This window comes from Rutidosis leptorrhynchoides, chromosome 3 (assembly GCF_046630445.1).
Source record: "Rutidosis leptorrhynchoides isolate AG116_Rl617_1_P2 chromosome 3, CSIRO_AGI_Rlap_v1, whole genome shotgun sequence".
NCBI lineage: Eukaryota > Viridiplantae > Streptophyta > Magnoliopsida > Asterales > Asteraceae > Rutidosis > Rutidosis leptorrhynchoides.
This window is the reverse complement of record NC_092335.1, coordinates 611,830,205-611,852,096: the sequence shown is the minus strand read 5'-3', so window position 1 is coordinate 611,852,096 and position 21,892 is coordinate 611,830,205. Positions and strand designations below refer to the sequence as shown.

Sequence of the window (21,892 nt, the reverse complement as noted above, 5' to 3'; positions counted from 1 at the left end):
TAGAAGGAAATGGAAGGAAAATCAGTGCAAATTCATCCTTTAGCTTCCTTCCATCTCTTTTAATGAAAAACTCAGGAACACCCAATCTCATTTCACTTCCTTCTGATTCTTTCCCCTTCTCTCCAAAATCAAACTGGGGAACATAGCCTAAAGGATGAATTTGCACTGATTTTCCTTCCATTTCCTTCTAAACTTTCCTTCCAATTTGGAATGATTCAACTTACTCTCCTTTCACTCCCCTTCTCTTCTTCTCATTTCCTTTAAAAAAAATCTATGGAACAAAGCCTTAGGGTTTGTGTGGTTGCTTTTTTCCTAGGGTTTTGTTTTAATCTGATTAATTTAAAATGGTGCCTCCAACACCTACAGCAACATCAAACTACAATTACCTCATCAGACTTCTTTTGATTAGCGATAACGGTATGTATTGTATTTGTTTCCGTTTTTTGTTTATCAATTTTAAATCTCAATTTACGTATATTTGGTTGTTGCCTGTTTGATTTAGCTGTGAGATTTATCAGTTTTCGTTTCATTCTAACTGCAAGGAAATTGTAAGATAAACAATGAGTTAATTGAACATTTTTATAAGCTTATGATCCAAAAAGATCAGTGTCTTACAGATTTAACGTGTGGAATTATTTTTATTACAGAAGATATTAACTTTTTGGATGGGTTGTAAGAGATTTGTATTACTGAGAAGCATTCGACTGCATGAATTTGAAAGAGACATGATTCTTTAGATTTGATCTTTTAGATTTATGTTGGTTTGATTACAGGTGGATTTGACACCCTTGATATTGTCGATTCGCAAGGTGAGAAGAGGAGAAGAAAAAGTAGCGGGAAGAAGAGAAAAAGAGACAAGAAAGCCGAAACTAACGTAGATGATCAATTTGAATATGAAGAAGATAAAAATAACACTGACTATTATGAATTACATAATCAAATTACTGGTCAAGTTGATGATGATGATGATGATCCACATGATCTGCTTGCTGCTACTGGCCTCGAAGATTCTGATGCTGATGACGCATTAATTTCTCCCCCTCATTTTTTCCTTGACACACACAGTTTCAATGTAACATTGATGTTGCTAGGTTAAATTCACATGTAATGTGTGATGCCAACATACGGATTACAAAATTGGTTGGATAATATTTGTTCTACATTGTTGTGTCATGAAGGTTGCACCTTCATCAAATGGAAGTAGAAGAATACATTGATGGTGAGGATGATGAGCTAGGAAAAAGGAAACCTAGCCCCAGTCATGTTAGAAACAACTCTATGGATATGCTGCTAAGTGATGAAGAATAATTGATCATCATGTAAAATATTGAAAGGTACAAATATGTTTAAATTTTATATAGTTACAAAATCACATGTAACATATTGGTTGCAACTAATTACTAGGTATTCTAATACTAACAACCATAACTAAACAAAATATTTTCATCAAGTGTTTTTATTATTGACTCAATAAATGTTTAGTCAAATATGTTACTATTGTTTGGTTATAGTAGCTATCTTGAGACTTATAGCTCGATTCAGTGAACCATTGATGCGTACAGATTGATTTTGATTAATTTTAATGCATCAGCGTGCTCTTGTAATTTGGCAAATTAGTTAATAATAGAAGGCTTTAAACTTTATTTTGTAATTTATTTTTATTTCACTAATATCGGTTTGACGTTATTGAGTGTTAAAGTTTATCCCAAACGAGCTCTTTTTACATGGATGAAAACAACATGTATTATTGTTACATGAATCAGGAAACTTCAAGTGTTTGTAGTAGTCAATACTAATTTGTTACCCCAATTCTATCATGTGTTATGGATTTAGTGTTTAATAAACTCATTTGCTATGGATTTAGTGTTTAATAAACTCATTTGATCTAACTAATATAGTAAATGCAGGGTGCTTAAGTTAAACAACACATTGATGCAACATTGGGTAATGGAAATATAAGGGAAGCTGTGTGCTTACCCATGGGAAAAGATTTTAACGAGTGGCTGGCAATCAATGCGAAGAACCTTTTACCAATTATTATATACAAATAGCTAATAATTCTATATTTGTGTTTGATCTTGAGTATCTCAGCACATTTTTGTATGTAAGTACCTTATGTTATTGCAGCTGTTGATTTCTCTAATTAGGTGAATATCCTTTATGGTACTCTCATAGAGTTCTCCACACCATCAACATCCCAACAATGCAAGCTGGAACAAAGTAACTTGTTTAATCCATCTTCATTAGTTAGTCAAAATTATATGAAAGCAATAAAAATCTAAAACAGTTTGTTTGTCAACTATATTTGTAGTTGATAAAAGATTTGCGACTATCAAGTATTTTCTTTGTTGTTTTTGCAGATATAAGTACAGGTGGGCTCATGAAGTTTCTATCAAAAAACCTATACGTGTATCTTTTTTTTCGGCAAAAAAGAAGACTATGTGTATAGGAGTATCTACACCAAAATATGTGGATTATTTAATGGAGTGGATTGAAACTTAAGTTGATAACGAATCAATATTTTACGAGAAACTTGGTGTGTGATAGTTCATTGTACCTGACAAAAATCTGTATTTCAGTAAAACTTTTGTTACTAATTTCATCCAACTTTTGTTTGATGTAGGTACAACGTTTCCTCCCAATTTTAAGGATGTGGTGAGAACGGTATTTAAGCGGCCGTTTAGAGGTGTATGCTCACATATATCATTCACATTTTCAGATGATTATGAGTTTGAAAGGAGCTAATCTTAATACTTAAAGAGGATTGTGTGTGAATGTGATTATGGTTATTGATATGGATCCTTTTATCTTTTTCTTAGATATTGAAGAGTAGTAGAAACACTAAGAGGGTGTTTGCCTTAGCGATTTGAGGTTGATTTTTTAATTATCGCGTTTGGAAATCACAATTAATTTATATCTAGTGTTTGGAAGTTAAATAAGAAAACGTGATTTTTTACGTTATGTTGGCTACAAAACGTGAAAACCAAAAAGTATGGGAAGTGTTACTGCACCCAAAACGCATTTTTTATTGACAATTCAAGCCACTTTATTGACCAATATGCCCTTATAAATAATTAAAACCCTTTGTATCTACGTATAAACCTTTAACACTGTTGTCGTTCAACCTTAACACTATTACTGCAAACTGCAGCTACCAACCCTTGCAAGTTTGTTAATTCCTCTCACAATTCATTTTGTATCGAATCGAATTGAATATGGAATTTTGTACATTAAACCTTAATAATAGAGAGTACTGTTCAAATTTATTTGTATGCCATTGCCAACATATATTCACAAGTCCTCAATTTTATTTGTTACAAACAGTATTTTAATATCTTTAGCATATACGAAGTATTTGATAAAAGTTTCTAAGATTTATAAAAAAAAAAATTTGTATTACTATATAACATATTAAAGTAATGGACTTTTTATTTAAAAGAATGTCCATTTTGGTAATTTACATGTTAAATTATCAAATAAGTTGATTTTTCCAAACACTCAGAAAACTGATTATCTGATTATTGCGATATTAAACGGCATAATCAAATCCAAACACCATTAAACTAAATCGCGTTTTGATACAGTTGATTATTTGATTCTGATTCTTCAAAACGCATAATCATTTTTCAAAACGCAAATCCAAACACCCCCTAAATCAAAATATTTAAGGGCAAGTGTTATATCTTGGTCTTTAGAGGTGTTGCGCTGTTGGAATAATATTATATTGAATTCTGAAGGCATTTGTTACACATTTTTTTTCCTCCACACTGAATTGTTTTTGTTTAGGTTATACAATAGGAACTACTCCGTATTTAATTATTGTTACTCATTTGTTTTCTGCACACAGTGAATTATTAAAAGTTTATAATTATTAGTAGAGTTTCAACATTGATGGTCAATGTACGAGGGTGTGGAGGAGTCATAATTCCCCGATTTGTTCCCAATACCTAGATTACTTGTAAATGTTTGAAAACTGGAGTGGCGATTTGTACAACCAAGATTTTAATGGGATGTCATTGTATATGCAAAGGTCGAGCTAAAATGTGAAAATAATATGGGCTTACTCGATATTAGATTATATAAAAAGGACTATACTCAAGCATCATAATCATAAAAGAGTATTATATCTCTTCTCTTATTGAGATACATTATTTTCTTACTTTTAATCTCCACCATTGGATCACAAAAATTACAACATCTTACCCCTCATTAACACCATAGATAGATTTAATTATAATAACTCAATAAGTATTTCACTCAACTCAGCTATTCCTATACTACCGCTAAAAAACACGGAGCAAAATCCTAAAATTAATCTGTATTTTGATTTTGATTTCGATTTCGATTTCGATTTCGATACTACACTCGCCTCAATACCCTATCGACATCTTCATTCTTCAATCCCAAAAATCAGATGTCATTAATCGTGGGTTTAATCGTGGGTGTGTATTTCTGAATTTGTGTTTCGGTCATTAGGGTTTCTGGAAATGATATTCATTCACTTGATATAGAGAAAAAAACCCTAACTTCTCCCCCAAATCGTCAATCAACACTCTCTGATCAAAATTAAGATGATTATTCTCAACAATTTCAAAGAGCGAACAAAGATGATGAAATCCTTGACCTAATTCCGATAATCAAATAATTTAAAGTTGTTAAATACTTTAATGTTCAGAAGATGATGATTATCCACGCCAAACCAATTCATAGCCTTTAATCACTGAAATCAAGGTAACTATTTTTATGAATTAGGCTTTTTATTGTTTTTTTTATTTTAATTGATTGTTCATATATGCTAGTATATCCTTGCATCATGTTAGTGATTGACTAACATAAACTGGATGTTATTTGCCATTTGTACGCCAACTTTATTTAGTTAATTCACAAGATCGAACTGATTGATATATATGTATTTATTTAGTTTTATATCCAGAGAGAAAAGAAAAATCTTCAAGATCTTAGTGGTGTTTACGTATTTAATGTTGCTGAAAGAGAACATTTAGACAACCTTGCAGCTTGGTTTATTAAAGAATTTGATCATGTCGAAGGTCTGCTTGTGGTTTATCATGTAGTATAAGATATAACAGTTTTTTTACATGTTACTGAAACAGAACATTAACAGGCTTTTTTTTTTTGGATTTTTATTGCTTATGTTGTGCTTGGTACATGAATGCAGAGTCTAAGATGATATTTCCACCACCAGTTTTACTACTTCCACCTAAATGTTCTATTATACCCTTAATGAAGTGTTACATGAATTTCTTGGTATACTCAAATAAGGGATAATTTTGGAAAGAAAGTATCAAATAATGGTGGAAAAATAAATTTCAACGGTGGAACTATCATCAAAGTTATTGGGAGCGAGTATGGTATTGTTCCTGGATCTAGATATAATTCGTTGTACAATGCGCTATGGGTTGCTCAGACCCTACTTCCTAAGGGGTTTGCTTTTACGTTTTTTATTTTTTTATTTTTTTTTTTTATTTTTTTTCGAGTAAATTGCACTGGGCTACTATGTTATAACAACGTGATAAAATTCTCAGATCATTCCTCGAGCCAAAACCCTATCGCCGGCGCAGAAATCAGGTTACATTAATCGCGGGTGAGTATCTCTGATTTAAGGCTTCGATCATTAGGTTTTTCATATATGTTCTCTGATTTTGTGTTTCTATTATTATTATTAGGGTTTACATGGTGCAATCCCAAGAACAAATTCACAGTGCCATCGCATAAATCAGCTTACATTAAGCGAATAGCTGAGGTGGATTAAGAAACAACTGAAGGTGAAATGCGTTCAAATTTCATCCGATTAGCTTCGGTAAGCGCCTTTTATCTATCTAGGGTTTTAAGTTTCGTTTAATACAATTGTATATTAGTTCATTGAAAAAACCCTGATATATTGCTATTTATATAGGGTTGAATATTAATTTTGTTGGTATACCTAATCAATTAATTGATATGTATTTTGTTTAATGTTCATCGTAATCAAGAACTATATGCTGAAATAGAGCTCGAGAGGAAAGAAAAAGAGGAGTTGAAAATTCATATGGAAGAAAATTCGATTGATTACAAGTTTTTACTGCACGAAAACGATGATATGTCGTTAAAGTTGGAGGAGACTCGAAGAAAAAAAATGAAGATGCAGAACGACTATTCAAATTCGTTAGTGACATTTAAAGAATTTGAAGTTCAAGTGAAGAGATTAGAGGAAAAATTCGCGAGTCAAGCGTTAGAACTCTCGCAATCTTTTGATACAATCACTGAACTTGAAACACATAGTAAGAGCTTAGTAAAAGAATTAGAGAAACAAGGGCATGATTTTGAAGATGATGTGGCGGATTTGATGATAGCCAAAATAGAGCAGGAAGAAAGAGTTGTACAAGCAGAAGAGGCACAAAGAAAGTCAAAGTTGACCAACGATGCGGCTTTTGAAAATGTACAAGAAGAACTTGAAAAGTCTCGTCGGGACCTTTTGTTGATGAAATATACACAACCAGGAAATAGAGAAGCTATGTGACCAAATTGATCAACAAAAACAAATTAAGCAAATGTCGTTGGAGCTTGAAACTTGTATAAAACACGTAGAAGATAAAAGTGAATTGGAAGAATCGACTAGAGAGAGCGATATTGGTTATAGAATATGATTCATTAAAGAAAGAAACAGAAAAAAGTTACAGAAGGAATCAACAAGTTGGACAAGTTTGATGAGTGAGAAGAATGTTATAATTAGAACTTTGCAATCGGATTTGAAAAAGCTAATGCCGAGATCCAATCGAACTTAGATGTAAGTGAAACATCTTTGTTAATGCCTTTTTTTATTTCATTTTCTTTAGTTTAATGTAGCTAAAGGGAACAATATTTGTATAATCTCACCCCAAAATTTGTGATTAAAGTTGGCTTGCCAGTATCTGAGGTGGAAATTGTGAGGGTTAAGTATGAAGTTAAACGATTAAATTTGTTGTCTTGGTGAAAAGGATCAGTTTGACCTGAGACATTTTTTTTTATAAAACTTTGACTTCTTATAGATGATCTGCATGTCATATATGCTTAGTATGAGTATTGAATGATAGTGTTATTTATTGACATTCAATTGAATGGAGAACTTGAAATTAAACACAACCAAATCAACCTAACTATAGATGAATGGGTCCAAATGGCCACCTTTTATTATTCTTTTGGGCAAATTCACTTCATTCATCTGTTTCCCATTTTTTATTGATTTTGAATTCCAGAGGAGGAGAGTTATAACGGAAGCAAATGCCAAAAGCAAGAGTGAAAATTTTCCACCTCCCCATCAAGATGTAGCTGTTGGGTTTCAATCACATAACGGAGGGCCTGCATCAACCATTACAACGGATGACAATTCATTCGGGTCTTCAATTTTTAACTCAAATTCTTCAAAATCATTCAAAGTGTCCGAGTCTTCAAAGTGAAAAAAGACCGAGAAAGAACCATCACGTAAGTTCATCTGAACTTTACTTCCTACCTTAATTAGTCTATTAATGGATTTTGGGTTAAAAAGAAAGAAACGGTTTCAGAGGTATTTGGCAGTAGAAGGTAGATAAGATAGATGTAGTTTATAACTTGAGGGTAAATGTTTTCAGATATGCAGTTAATACATAGATTCACCTTTTCCTTTCTCATTTTATCATCATATATATATATATATATACAACTGTATGCAAGAAACAGAAATGTACATCCTTCGCATTTCTTATTGCAGCTACATACTTTCAAAGTTCCTCACAACCAAATGTACTTCTGTTTGTTACTTGTTATGGCAGCATAATTGTAGTTACTTTACCCACTGCAATTTTACATTTTTATTTTAAGTTTATAATAATCTTCATTTACATCTAAGATTTTGTTTAAGTAGATATTCTTTTCCATCAATTGTTTATTATTCACAGTTTCTAACAATTTTTCAGGACCGGACAATTACTTTTTCTTACTTGAATTGTTTATTGACGAAACCCGCGATTCCGCGGGTCTTAAGCTAGTTGAGATAAAAAGTAAACAACCATCACCATTTCAATCAACAAATACTTTAATAGACTCACAACATTTATCCCTCTTTGAAAAGTTCCTCCTACAACATAATTTATTTTGGGAAAATGGACCTTTTTTCGGTCAAAACGCAATGTTTATTGTTAACTATTTCTTCTTGTGCCGTTATACTCATTATTGACACTTTATTGGCTTATATAAATATTAATGTTACATTCAACTTACAATTTTCATTGTCTATATCTCTAACATTATTGATGTATTAAATTTCAACAAACACATAGTATCAACATGCTCATTTATAAATTAATCATATCAGGACCAACATGCTCATTTAACATATTAAACCTAACATCTTTCTCACGGAAGTTGTTTATTGAATGTATAAACACTTTGTAACTATAATGTGTAACAAAACTTTTATTTTATAGCCCCGCGAATTCGCGGGTTATAAGTTAGTTGGAATAATCATTATAGAGTTTAAGGTAATGGAGCATTACCTAATAAAATGAGGGTAAATGGAAAGTGGGTAATGAAATTTTGTAACTTCCCTTATCTAAAAAATAGGAACTGATTTATATTTGCCTCAGTTTCTTCTGTTTGTAAATTATGATGGTTATTTTTATCCTATTTTTTGGTACATTTTCTTTTCAGATGCCAGATATATTTTATGCTTATATAACATTAATATTGGAGTGCATACCAACGTGTATATTCTTTGCCATGCATCCACAACCTACGATTCATATAAGTTACAGTAGCCAATTCGACCCAATTCATATATGTTTCCACAATTTACACTCTCCACACGATCAATCGAGCATCATTTATGAAATATATACTCTCTTTGCAATCTGCATTTATATCTTTCAAAAATTCTAGTAAGGAACAATAACTAGTTAGTAGTTACCAAGATTCACTTGCCCAAAAAAAAAAAACTTACTTTTTCCCTCTCGTAGTTGCTTCAATTTTACTACAATGAGGCATCTTGCATATAGTTTTTTGTTTGTTTTTTGGTAAAAATACATATATTATAGATATATAAAATAAAAAGATCAGATGATCTACAGTGCTACATGTGGTACAGATTTCATTGTGAAATCCGTTTGAAATAAACTTACATACAAAACGAAACCCAATTGACTAACAAACACCCTGTTGCATTTGAGAACAATACATGTATGGAATCAATCATATCCAAACACCCAACCTTAACCGTGTCGTAACCACCAACTAGAAAACCATATCTAAAGCCCTCAACGCCCGAGTCGAAGTCAGCATCGCGAACCTCGCTCCACAAACCCACACATGACCCGCACCCACCCTCCAAACCGTTACCCCGCCACAAAATCGCACGCCGGGAAACCCAAGAACACCCGCCTCGAGACCGCAATCAGAAAGTCGAGATGAATCCTCGTTAACTAGCATCCAAGAAAACCTCAAACGATCCACTATGAACACTAGCAAGTCGAACCCCTACCTACGGACAGTTGAGAAACAACCGAGGGAAACACCCCAGCAAACCAAATATTGGCGCTTAGCAACATAAACTGCTAAGGCGAAAACAACGTCGAACCGGTACGCATCGAATCCAACGACGAGGAAGATGGAACGAGAGGAAACGATATCACGAAAACAAAAAGGAAAAGTGGGAACCAAACAATCAGCTCCCTTCAACAGAACCACACCAGAAGAAGTCCAGCCAAAAGCTGTCGGAGCTCCGTCAGAAACAGCATAAGACAGTTTCCGGCCAAAAATCCGCCCGTCGACGATCTAGGGACAGCCGCGGACAAAGGAGAAAGGGAGAGGCGAGCAGAAAAGGAAAAAGAACACCGGAAGTACTAGATCCGGCGAATGAAGAAAAAATTGCCATTTTCGAAAGGAAAAAAAACCGGCAAAAAACCAACGGAAAATTAAAAGATCTGGCGCCCAAATCTACCCTCTGGCAAAATAAGAAACAAACACCCGACCAAAATAACCGAACACCACCACACCTCTATCACAGAGCTCTAAAAAGAGCTCGCTGCCTGTGAACATTGGTTGGGAGGTGACGGAAAAGGATGTTGTCAACCAAAAGCCACGGCCGAGAACCAAAACCGACAAAAAAACGAAAACCTTGGGAACCCAAACCCACCTACAAACCACCGGAGAGCAGAGTGACGTGAGTACACTCACGACACTCACGTCACTCGCCGCCTGCTACCAGAGTCGAGAGGAAGAAGATAACTGAGAACCGAAACTTACCGGAGAAGGAAGGAGAAGGTAGATCCGAGAAAGGTAAGCCTTAAAACGTGTAAAGAAAAGCCGGAGGCATGTAATTAGGTGGTTACTTTGAGTCATTCATGTGATATTACGAAATACAGTAGCAACCAAATATCAATAATGCAATGGGAATACCATTAACATTTATTTTCTCATTTCCATTTCCTATTTAATCAAGGGTACTTTATCAATAAAACATTTTTTCCATAATTATTGGTAACATTCATCAACTTTCTATCCATTTTGATAACATTCACTTATAATAAATGCTAACGAGTTTAACCTACAGAAAAATTCATCAATGATGTTTAGAATTTATGGAATTGTTATTAATTTACAAGTTTATATTTTTACATTTATATTGATGAAGTTTAACCACCTTGATAAATATTATTGGTTCTTTCCTTAAAAAAAAATAATAAAAAAATAAAATTGCTTGCATGTTAATCCCCACCACACACAAATATAGATTATAGATATAATAAAAAATACTATGTCTAAGATAGAGTGAGAGTGTGAGGCTTTATGTATATATGTACTACAGTATATAAACTTCCTAAAGGGATCCTTCTCAACATGAAGAGTATGAAATCAGTTACAATAAACTCTATTAGAAATCTCTAACTTATGAAGGGTTAAGTATATGGGTAAACTAATGAACCTGTTCAGCTCGAGGGCAAATTTACCCAAACGCTCACGGTCTAAGTGGGTCTCTTATACTCAACTAATAACAGCTTATAAAACTATTATATCAGCATACCAGCAGTTACTTGCATCAATGCATATGAAGCGATTGCCCTTTCGATGCAATCGAAGACTGTCATTGCAAACTTCATAAGTTGTCGTTCCACATATTTTTCATAAATTGATTGATTTTGTGGACAGTCATCATGCAAGTGTTGCTCTTTTCCCTTTTGCATCTCTCGACTGCATAAAAAGCATGTGAAAATCCAAACTATATCACATGTATATATACATAAAAAACAATCATGCACTTTTAACTTTAAAAGTCTAACCAGACTACTTTTGAACTTGAATTTAAATTGAATTTGGTATGAATGTAACATTAAAGATATTTTTACGTGTAGCATATTTAATAAACATCATTTGTAGACTTTTGACCCTGTGGATAATGCTTCAATTTGGGTTATTATGTAGCTCTAATCGATCAAATCAACTAAACAAATAAAAAAGCTACAAGAGAACAGGTTTAGAGTCTCCCAAAGTGTAGTTATAACACATAAAACCCACCAGTATATTAAAACACTAGTAGAATATTATAGTAGAACACATATATTAATGGCATACTAATAATTTATTAATAATTAGAAAAATAGGGAAAAAAGACCTGTGCAGATGTAGATCTTTTAGCGTCCAAAAACTGGCCATATATGCTATACAATCTCTGTTTCTCGGCTTCTGAAACCGAAGGTCTCACATTGGAAGCAATCGAGCGTAAGGTAGCATTAGTGATGACCGGCATATATCCAGGCTCATGAACATCTTTACTGTTTAGATGATCGTGAACAGCTGCCAGCTGTGCATCTGATAACAAAGCTTGTAGGTCGGCCCCACTAAATCCTTCCGTCTTTCGAGCAATAGATTCCATATTCACATCATTGGCTAAAGGTAACTGATATTTGAATAAAAAAATAATTTTTTATTAGGTCAGATCAGGTTTAGCTTGAAACACTTCTTTTTATTTTGAATTCAGAAAACAGTTTCTGTCCAAACTATTATAACTTGTTTATAAATTTTGGTGTGTTAAAGATAATGAAAAATAATATAAACTTTCAAGAACAATATTCATCCAACTTTATGGATAAAGTGATTTTAAAGGTTGTATGCGTGTAGAAAGTTGCATGAATTTTCGACCCATTAAAACAATGGGTTGAAATTTCCATCTTTAAAGTAAACATATATGTACCTTTCTAGAAAGAACAGTAAGAATATCGAGTCTCTCTTTTGGTGATGGAAAATCACAGAAAAGTAGGCGGTCCAATCTACCGGGTCGCAACAGCGCAGCATCGAGTAAATCGGGTCTACTGTAAATTCAATAATACGAAAACAACTTGGTATCCTTGAAAAAAAAATTAATTTTTTTCTAGCCAAATAATGGAGTTGAATTGTGATAATATTCACTCCCACCCAAAACCAAAATCCATATACAATTATAAAAATTTTGTTTTTTAAAATCAATACTACTTTATTTACTGTGTTTCTGATGCAACATATTTATGTCACAGTATCTATAATTTTTCAATTCAAATCTTTGTCATCAAAAGTCAATGTGAAATGCAAGTACAAGTCCAATACCATACAGTTTTTTCATATCTTGAAAAAAATATTAACATATATATATATATATATATATATATATATATATATATATATATTACACATAAATATTTTCAAATATTAAACATAATGTACAAGGCAAAAAATCTGAGTATAAAAAATATTAAAAATTTTGACATGACTTTGACCAACCTTGACTTTGACCTACTCAAATAACCAAAGAAGCACTAACCTGGTGGCAGCGAAAACAAATACTCCAGTTAACACTTCAACACCATCCAACTCTGTAAGAAACTGAAAGATTTAATAGAAACATCATTCAGTACAACAGTAAAAAGGATAGCTTGAAATGTACTAGAATTGCAAATTGAGTTATAAAGAAGTAAACTAACTTGATTAACAACTCGGTCAGTTACGCCGGTATTGTCATGACCTCTTTTTGGAGCAATTGAGTCGAATTCATCAAAAAAGAGAAGGCAGGGTGCAGCAGCAGCTGCTTTTGAGAATATATCACGTACCTGGAGTTATGTGTTTAAGTTTAAACTACAATTTCAGTATGATGAATCTTATCACATGTGACATGTTTCAATAGATGATTTAAACAGAACCAAATTATATTTTAGCTGGCAGATTAAGCGAATCTCCAGATGTGCAGTTTGAAATAGAATACATGATATCGAATAGCAATCAGATACACATCAGCTGTAAGTACATGATGCATGAGAAAGTGTTTCTAATGTGAATCTGTACTCTGAACTTATAAACTTATATTATGCAGATAATCACTTGTGTGAATGTTTGGCAAGTTATGATTATCCGATAATAGATAAACAAAATTTACAAATATAGACAACTGATGTAATGTTTAAGCATTTACAGTTTTTAAAATATGTAATTTAACATTTTAGGTCAAAGTTATCAGTTCCTTAGAAATATATATTATCAATAGTATGATTGACGTTGGAGATGTAATGGATCTATTGGGGTCTGGTCTGGAACACATCTGTTATTTAATCAGTTATGCTGCAAAATGTGATAGTAAATGAAAAAGATAACCATGGTAAAAGTCACTATATGCACACAAAAATCTTTATCACAACTACAGATAACAATTAACAATATCAGACAATTCAGACAATAAGTAGTATAATCAACATTGACAACTAAAATTTGAAGGCTCTCAGTGTATCAACAAATAGCATTTCTATGAACTTTTATTTGTAATTTATGGTTAGCCTATATGATGTGCTTGATTGCTCATCTTATTTTTTTTCTCCGAACATTTGTGACAGCATATTACCAATTACCAAAGATGATGATAAAAATAGTTTAATATAATTTAAATGATCTGCGTAGCAAATAACAACAAATGTATACTTACGGCTTGTTCAGAAGCACCAATGTATTTATTCAGTAGTTCGGGTCCTTTCACAGAGATAAACCGTAGTGAACATGCAGCAGCAGCAGCACCCACAATATGTGTTTTACCACAGCCAGGTGGGCCATATAAAAGAACATTAGATCTCATTCGTAAAGGAGCTTGCGAAAAGATTGTAGGGAATTTAGAAGGCAACTCAATCATCTGAAATTGTACAGTAAAAACGTATTAGAGCTTAGAAAATAGTAAAAACTAAAAACCACACATATAAACGAACTATATGCGAGTTACAAGAAGACAAGCGCAAAAGATCCCCGAAATTGAATGTTAGATGTCATGCTTTAAGCCAACATAGACTTTTAAGAAAGGGTCTAATTGGGTTTCACTTTATATTGAACAAGTCATATTGGATAGAAAGAAAAATTGGCATGGAATGAATATAAAGTCTATGCCTAATACATCCTTCTAAACCGTTTATTCAACATTAAAGATTAATATTGTTCTAATAGTGTTTTGTAATCATATGTAACACATTAGCTATTTATATATTGTTTCAAAATGGACAAAAAGCGTTTGTGGGTCAGTCCAACCCAATATAACCAAAACCAAAAGATGATATGTTTTGACCCAAACCCTTTTTGACACATTAGTCAACTGCCCAGTCCAAGAAATCTATACCTCTTTGATAGAATTACGAATTTCAGTTAGACCGCCTACATCCTGCCAGCCTCCATGCCCTTCGTCAGAAGCAGATTTCGTAATATCGCGCATAGCTATAGGCAAAAACCCTTTCATTGCTACTAAAAAATCATCCTTTGCCAAAGTAGGTTTTTTGTCGGTCCCAGAAGAAAAGCCTTGGGGCACAAACCGACCAATGGCAGCATGAACTGCTCTATCAACCAATATTTCCTGCAAAAATAGCATTAAAACTATAATTGAATAATGAAAATAGTGTAATTTTCTATAAAAAAAAATAACTGAAGTTAAATAAAGTTCTCATTTACTTTTAAGCACAATATACGCACATGACAACTAATTCGTGCCTGCCTTAAGGAACACTAATTTATGTAGTTGTCTATCAATTTTCTTGTTCTCCATAAACTAATATCCAGAAAGAAAGCATATACATAACAACAACAAAATCATAATCATAATGATATACAAAATACAAACTTTTAATCAATGATGCAATGCACCACTTTGTTGTACTCGATTACAAGTTGTATGAAGACATGTGCATAAGTGAACTACTAATGGGTAAAGTGTATTAGCTTAAAAACATACTTCAGCAATCATATATGTAGAAGATATAAAAAACTATCACATACCAAATCATATGCATCATATCCATCACATGATGATGCTATATCTAACAAAATATCATCTGAACATAGCAATGAACGTTTCTCGATCTCATGTTTCAGTAAAGCACCACGTTCAGCAGCTGCGGGAGCAGCCAGTTGCACATGAAAGTCAAACCTTCCTGAAATCAAGTATTTTACATGAGAAAGAAACTGTTAAAAATGTGATCATATGAATAAAAAGACGAGTAAATCTTTCACAAATAGCATAACTACCAGAGGAACTCAAGGCCTGCGGGATACTAGTTAGGGTCTGCACACAAGCTATGAATGCAACTGGACCGATTCCACATGAACTCTTACGCTTTTCCTGATAACACATTTATTATTTTTTTAGTTAGCAAGTTATATGACCTAACAATATTGAATATTGTTTCCATCTACATTTCAATCAGTGTGTTGTTGGGTAATTGTCCACACTAACACAACTTAGCTGACCACAACAACATGAGATAAAGGTAAAGGTTCGAATGCTGTCTACGACAAATATTTAGTGGTGGCGAGGGCTGGGTTGGAAACAGCCAGGGAGGAATCCTGCTGGGCTGCGTACATCAGAGTATGGGGTCGGATTACTCACCCTCCCAGGTAGCCCGAACAGGGAAAACCTTCTACCTTTAACAACATGAGTAGAATCATTTTTACTTAAATACATAAACGCAAACCTTTTATGTATCATGGCACAACATAGAAAATAAACATACAACTGTTCCAATTTCCATGGGCGAACATAAATAAAAGAGGTGGCAATTTTAACTCTTTTGTTACTTCAATTTGTAGGGCTGGTTTACGAATTCTGTGTATTGGATCAAATAGAACACACACACACACACGCACCCAGGCACGCGTGCGCGCACACACACACATATTATCAGTTAAAAAGAACCTCCCTGATTGCTTTGCGCCAAAAATAGTTAACACTGTAATTGTAATAATATATTACTGTAATCCCATTTAGTAAAACATTTGGAAAAAGAAAATTATCCGAGTTGACCTAACATAATTTATGAAGGTTCCACATAACTAATAATTTAGATAGTCACATGAACAAAAAGTAAATGCAACTAAACCTCGTATTCATCCAAGATGCCAGTGAGAAATTCCATAAGCAATGTAGAAGAAGATGAAGAGTGAGAGTCTTCAGGGTTATTAGAAGACGTTATAATGCTATCAAGATCGTCGAGTACCACAAGTGAAGGTGCATGATCCAACGCTTCAGATATGTAACTAGAAAGAGCTTGATTGATAGCTTGAGGCTTACTTGTAACAAGTCTAGAACAGCCTACATACACACTGTAGATATATTTATAAAAAATAAAAACGAGTTCTTAATACAATTAAAGAAGAAAGAGAAAATTGTGCGGTTGGTCCCTGTGGTTTACATGAAATAGGGTGTTTGGTCCCTGAACTTCATTTTCGGGGTTGTTGGTCCCTGTGATTTTCAAAACACGCGTGGTTGGTCCCTAACAGGGACCAACTACGCCAGTTTTGAACTTTCATATTCGGGGTTGTTGGTCCCTGACAGGGACCAACCACGCGTGTTTTGAAAATCACAGGGACCAACAACCTCGAAAATGAAGTTCAGGGACCAAACACCCCATTTCATGTAAACCACAGGGACTAACCGCGCAATTTTCTCAAGAAGAAATCAATAACTGTGTTAATTTAGCAACGTGTGTAATTTGGAACCCTACATGTGTGCCAAGATGTCTTCATGTTCTTCAATAGTTTTTGCAACGGTTGTAGCTAGTAACGTTTTTCCAGAACCCTGTCAACATAATAGAAATATTAGATTCAATGAGGGTCCCGTTTAAAGAGATGGGAGTAGAAATAAAGAGAACTAACTGGAGGTCCATAGATTAACACGTGTCCGGGGAAAGGAAGATTGTAAGTAGTTAAGAAAATTCCAGACGAAGGTGATAATAACACCATTAATCCTGAAAAAATGAAGCAACATGTTTAATATGGAAACTAGTCATTGAACTCCATTCATGTTAACAGCTATATATGAATAGTTAAGTTACTGAACAAAAATGAGTATAAGCTGCGACACGTTTACCTTTTTATGTCAATGAACATCAACATAAATCATCCCAGCAAAAAGATAAAAGAAGAAAATAGTAAACCCTCCAAATTCCGGAGTATGTTACAACTCCATTCTCATACTACTTACCCTAGTTTCAAAGGTGGCAATTTCAACCCTTTAATATGGAAACTAGTCATAGAACTCACGTATACACACGGCCAGATTGATTTGTATTACCTAATTGTTGAAATTGTAAAGTCAAAATATAAAATAGATAGACATACTTCGTCTTCTAATATAATACAATCTTCTCTAATTGATAATTTAATAATATTATTTAACTAGATAATATACTATAATATAAAAAAATAAAATAATAATGTTATATTATATCAATTTAAAAAAAATAAATAATGAATTACAATTGGTTAATTTAACTTTACAATTTTATGTCATAAATCCTTTCTGTATTTTATAATAAAGATTTAAGATAATATGAGATATGAGATGGGAGTCAATTTGGGTTGCATATTAGTAATAACAGGCTGAAAGTTTTTGAACAAGAAATAGACAAATCGAAAAATATGCATTAGTCATGATATTAAGTGAGAAAATCAAAGCTAAAGTGTACCTACTATTAGTTACATCAGTAGCTGTTGTCCCCATCCAGCTCAAAGATGAAATTTTCATGTCAGAACGCTTGTCACTAATTCTTTCTTTGACAGAATATAAAGGTAACTCTTCACCCAAATGCAACTTTTCAAGAAAGAATTCTAAGCTTCTCTGATTCTTCGACTTGCTGATGTCATCAAAAAACTCGAGCTCAAAAGCTGTTACACCTTGCATAAATTCCTCATAAACCGACAGAACATACATGATATCAACTAACGATTCTCCATCTCTCTTTTTTACATGATGTGCTTTTAAACGTTTTGTTAATTCAGTACTTTTTATCTGAAAGTGAATCAATGTTTTATTTCCCAAAACCATTGAATTTAGTTCTGGTTTTGAAAAAGAAATGATGGCATCGAGTTGAGCCAAAATCCATGCACGCAAAAGTAGTATCCCCGTTTTAGTTTTACTAATGGAGGTTTCTTCATCTTGATGACTTGGCGATACATCCGAAATGAGTGCCATAATTCTCTCATGGGTTGACCGATCAGTCAACTCAAATTGGGTATCTGATTTAGTCTTGAGAAACATTTTATCGGTTTTAAAACCACCAGTTTCGGAGCCCTTTTTTCCAAACATCTTAAATTGACATGGAGAAAGAACAAACGAAGGAGGATCTTTTTGTAAAATAGGATTGCAATTCTTGACATGAATCCCTGTATACAAAAATAGACAATTGTGACATGCTACCCTTCTCTTTCAAATAGTTAAAATCAAGAAGTTGATTTTAATATGAGGAACGATATTTATAAGGTCAATGTACTAACAATAGACCTTGTCAAATTACATTTCAATACATATAAAATATAATTTCTCTTTCCACAACATATCCAATAAATGTTTCATGTGGACCAATCATCTTGTTAAGTCTATTATTAGGTTAATTTGATTATCGTATATCATTTCCCTTTTAAAATGTTTCAATGGTCTCTTATTGCATTAATCTCGTTAGTTAGGTTTAGTTGCAGCTTTTGAGATTTTTTTCAACTTAGGAAGATTTTTGTTACATTCAAGATCTATCCATTCTCCATCAACTTGCAAGTTGCAATTTTAAACTTGCGATAAAAGTTGATAAAAATTCATATGATTTCCAAATAAAAAGAAAAAATACTAACCGAAAACAACTAACATAAGGGGAGTTTGAATTTCAGCACATTTAAGGGCAAGAAATAAGAAGCAACATAAATAAACTTACAAGAATGTAGGTCCGCTCTCAAATAATAACGTAAGGATCGAGAAAGCATGACATGTCCTTTAGCTACCGAATCAGATATCAGAAGACGAACAACAGCTTGCCTGATATCATTCTTGTCAGTTAAAGTTCCATTTTCAGCTTCTTTTGCAGTTGATTTTCCATTTTTTGAGGGGGCCCACGATTCAAGATTTGATTTTTTCTCCTTTAAAACCAACTTTTGCTCTAAAACTACAGGTTGAAGAGAATCTAATGAAAACATTTCAGCTGTTTCTGAATGAATAAAGACGGCAGAAGTAAGAACCACCCCCATCTCAGGGTCGTTAACTCGACATTTGTGAAAAAATCTATTATCTTCATCTTGGACACGCAGTAATGCCTTTACAACTGAATTTTCAGCTCTCCTACGTCTCTTGGGAGCAACAAAGACTTCAGTCTGAGGCGCAAGTTTCACTAAACAACACATACTTTAGAAGTTACTATGTATAACTTCATGCTAAACTAAAAGCTAAGGATATAGACAGTTGACTAGGTCATGTCAAGTATTTTGTTACCACGTAACAAAATTTACCACTTATGAGTTTTTTTTATGTTTACATATAGGACAAACTTATAACTAGAGGTGGAAATATGGGCAAGCTGGTCAGGTTAGGTAACGGGTCAATATACGCCCGGGGTACACAACATGTATGTTTTATTCAGGTAGGCCAAATAGGTCGAAAATACAATTTGAGCAAAACTTTTTTTATGGTGTCAAATATGAGAATAGGTGTTTCGTCATTTATATAATAAGTCAATCTTTCCAAGGTTGAAGAACTCGGAACTTGGGGAGTTCTCGGCGGGACAATTTTTAGGAGTTCTCAGAGAACTCGGGGAGAACTCGGTTGTTGACTTTCGTTGACTTTTAATATATATATATATACATATATATATATATATATATATATATATATATATATATATATATATATATATATATATATATATATATATTAGACTTTTGAAATGAATTTTATGATTTGACCGAGAAATTCAATAAAATCGGATATTGACCAAGAAGTCTGAGAAATCGGTCGTTGACCAATTTTTTTTCCCGATTAATAAAACGAGAACTTGCCAACCTTCTGAATCCGAGTTATAGCCGAGTTCTCGGGCGATTTTTCCAGATATTTGCAACCTTGAATTTTTCTTAATAAAATGATTAAGAAAGTTTCATACACCATATATACACTCTGGGTGACTTTGACAGGTTTGAGCTTGAAGCTTAAAATTTCTCTCTGATTATGTAACAGCACTATAAAATGCATGCTTTAACTCATATACTGATAAGTAATACCCATCAGCGAATAAGACAAAAATATCAAGAGGAGAAACATTAGTTATCAGCTCACCCACTGGTTCCTTGGGATCAGTTGAAACTACCGAAAATGTAGTGGCCGTGTGCCCATGCAACCACAGAGGTAATCTCATACCTTCATGGACAATTCCAGCCTGCACTCAGTGAGTAAAAAAATACATAAACGAATCATCATTTTAAAAGATTACAAACAAAAATAAAAAGATAGCCCTCGGAAATCTATTGAATTGAACTAACCATAAGATCCTAGCAGCAAAGAAGCTCAATAATATATGCAATGAACAAACAAATACCCCCAATATATCTACAGGGTTTGGTTTACATAAATACAAGTTCATGGTTAAAACTAGAAGTAACAAGCTACAAATCGCGTATAAACAAACAGATTCGACTGTGCATCCGTGCATACATTGCGGAAACTGGCGGTTTCTGCCTCTTATTGTTTCCTAACTTTTTTACAATGCAAACCCCTATATATATGCACACAATATATAAATGGAGTAAACAAGCAGAACCTGCTTTAAAATGGCAGCTTCTGCGTGCTCAGCGTTTAACTCAAGAACCTCCCAATCATCCTCCGTATCCGGTTCAACTGTAACGCTGACGGCGTTCGGAACATTCGAAACGACTCGAATTCGAACAACTGTGTGATCTGGTAAATTAATACACTCTGCATACTTCTGAGAAATCTACATACACACAGATATCACATTCAATATCTCACGTAGATCAAAACGACATCGTTTAGTGCAAATATATCAAATTGATTGAAATTGAGATTGAGTAATACCTCAATTGCAGATGAGGAAGATGAGGCAGAACCAGACCAAGCAACAAACCAGAAGAGGTGATTATTGGCAACTGATCGAAGTTCGAGGGCTAGAAATGAAAATAAATTAGTTGTTGTTGATTGTAGGGTTTGAATTAGATGAAGTGGTAGTGATACGTAACAGCCTTCTAGTCCTGCAACTGATTTCACTTCAACCTCCATTTTCGCCTAACAACAACGATAAGATGAAAGGTACCGGAGATTGGGTGGGTTTTTTATTCGGGTGGGTTTTGATAAATGTCGTTTTACAAGGAAAACAAAGTGTATTGACCTTTATACCCCCTATCCATTTACTCAACCTTTCTGATTATACCGAGGTGATAAAACTAAAAATAAGAGTACATAATTACCATCGTATAATTATTTTATCATGTGGTGATTGTGTATCTCTACAATGATAATTCCAGGATGCAAATTCATGGGTTCTGAAATTTTTTTCAGTACTAATTATATTTAAATGTTATTTTAATGGTTGTTTACTTTCAAAAAACTACAAGTTCGGAAAATATATTG

At 33.4% G+C, this 21,892-nt stretch overlaps 1 protein-coding gene, 1 long non-coding RNA gene and 1 pseudogene across 5 annotated transcripts; 2 read left to right on the top strand and 1 right to left on the bottom strand.

Moving 5' to 3' along the window:
• Nucleotides 1-344: 344 nt before the first annotated feature.
• On the top strand, nucleotides 345-2,758 carry LOC139902253 (MOB kinase activator-like 1B; annotated as a pseudogene).
• A 1,680-nt stretch (nucleotides 2,759-4,438) lies between these two features.
• On the top strand, nucleotides 4,439-7,669 carry LOC139898883 (uncharacterized). 4 transcript variants are annotated; one of them, XR_011777185.1, is made up of 6 exons: nucleotides 4,439-4,731; nucleotides 4,922-5,048; nucleotides 5,544-5,602; nucleotides 5,685-5,818; nucleotides 5,991-6,784; nucleotides 7,233-7,669. It is a non-coding gene; the product is annotated as an uncharacterized lncRNA (long non-coding RNA). The 4 variants fall into 4 exon arrangements; XR_011777183.1 differs by having other exon boundaries at nucleotides 5,177-5,602; XR_011777184.1 differs by having other exon boundaries at nucleotides 4,922-5,442.
• Nucleotides 7,670-10,750: 3,081 nt separating this feature from the next.
• On the bottom strand, nucleotides 10,751-21,557 carry LOC139898882 (peroxisomal ATPase PEX1). Its single transcript, XM_071881682.1, has 17 exons — nucleotides 21,341-21,557; nucleotides 21,066-21,239; nucleotides 20,585-20,684; nucleotides 19,197-19,646; nucleotides 17,965-18,657; nucleotides 17,149-17,240; nucleotides 16,998-17,071; nucleotides 16,374-16,596; nucleotides 15,523-15,616; nucleotides 15,274-15,428; nucleotides 14,624-14,854; nucleotides 13,949-14,149; nucleotides 12,960-13,085; nucleotides 12,800-12,861; nucleotides 12,197-12,314; nucleotides 11,618-11,902; nucleotides 10,751-11,196 (listed from the first exon to the last, which is right to left on the bottom strand). Exons 1-17 carry the CDS (start codon nucleotides 21,539-21,541, stop codon nucleotides 11,158-11,160), a joined length of 3,318 nt encoding a protein of 1,105 aa, XP_071737783.1. The 5' UTR covers nucleotides 21,542-21,557; the 3' UTR covers nucleotides 10,751-11,157.
• Nucleotides 21,558-21,892: the final 335 nt, after the last annotated feature.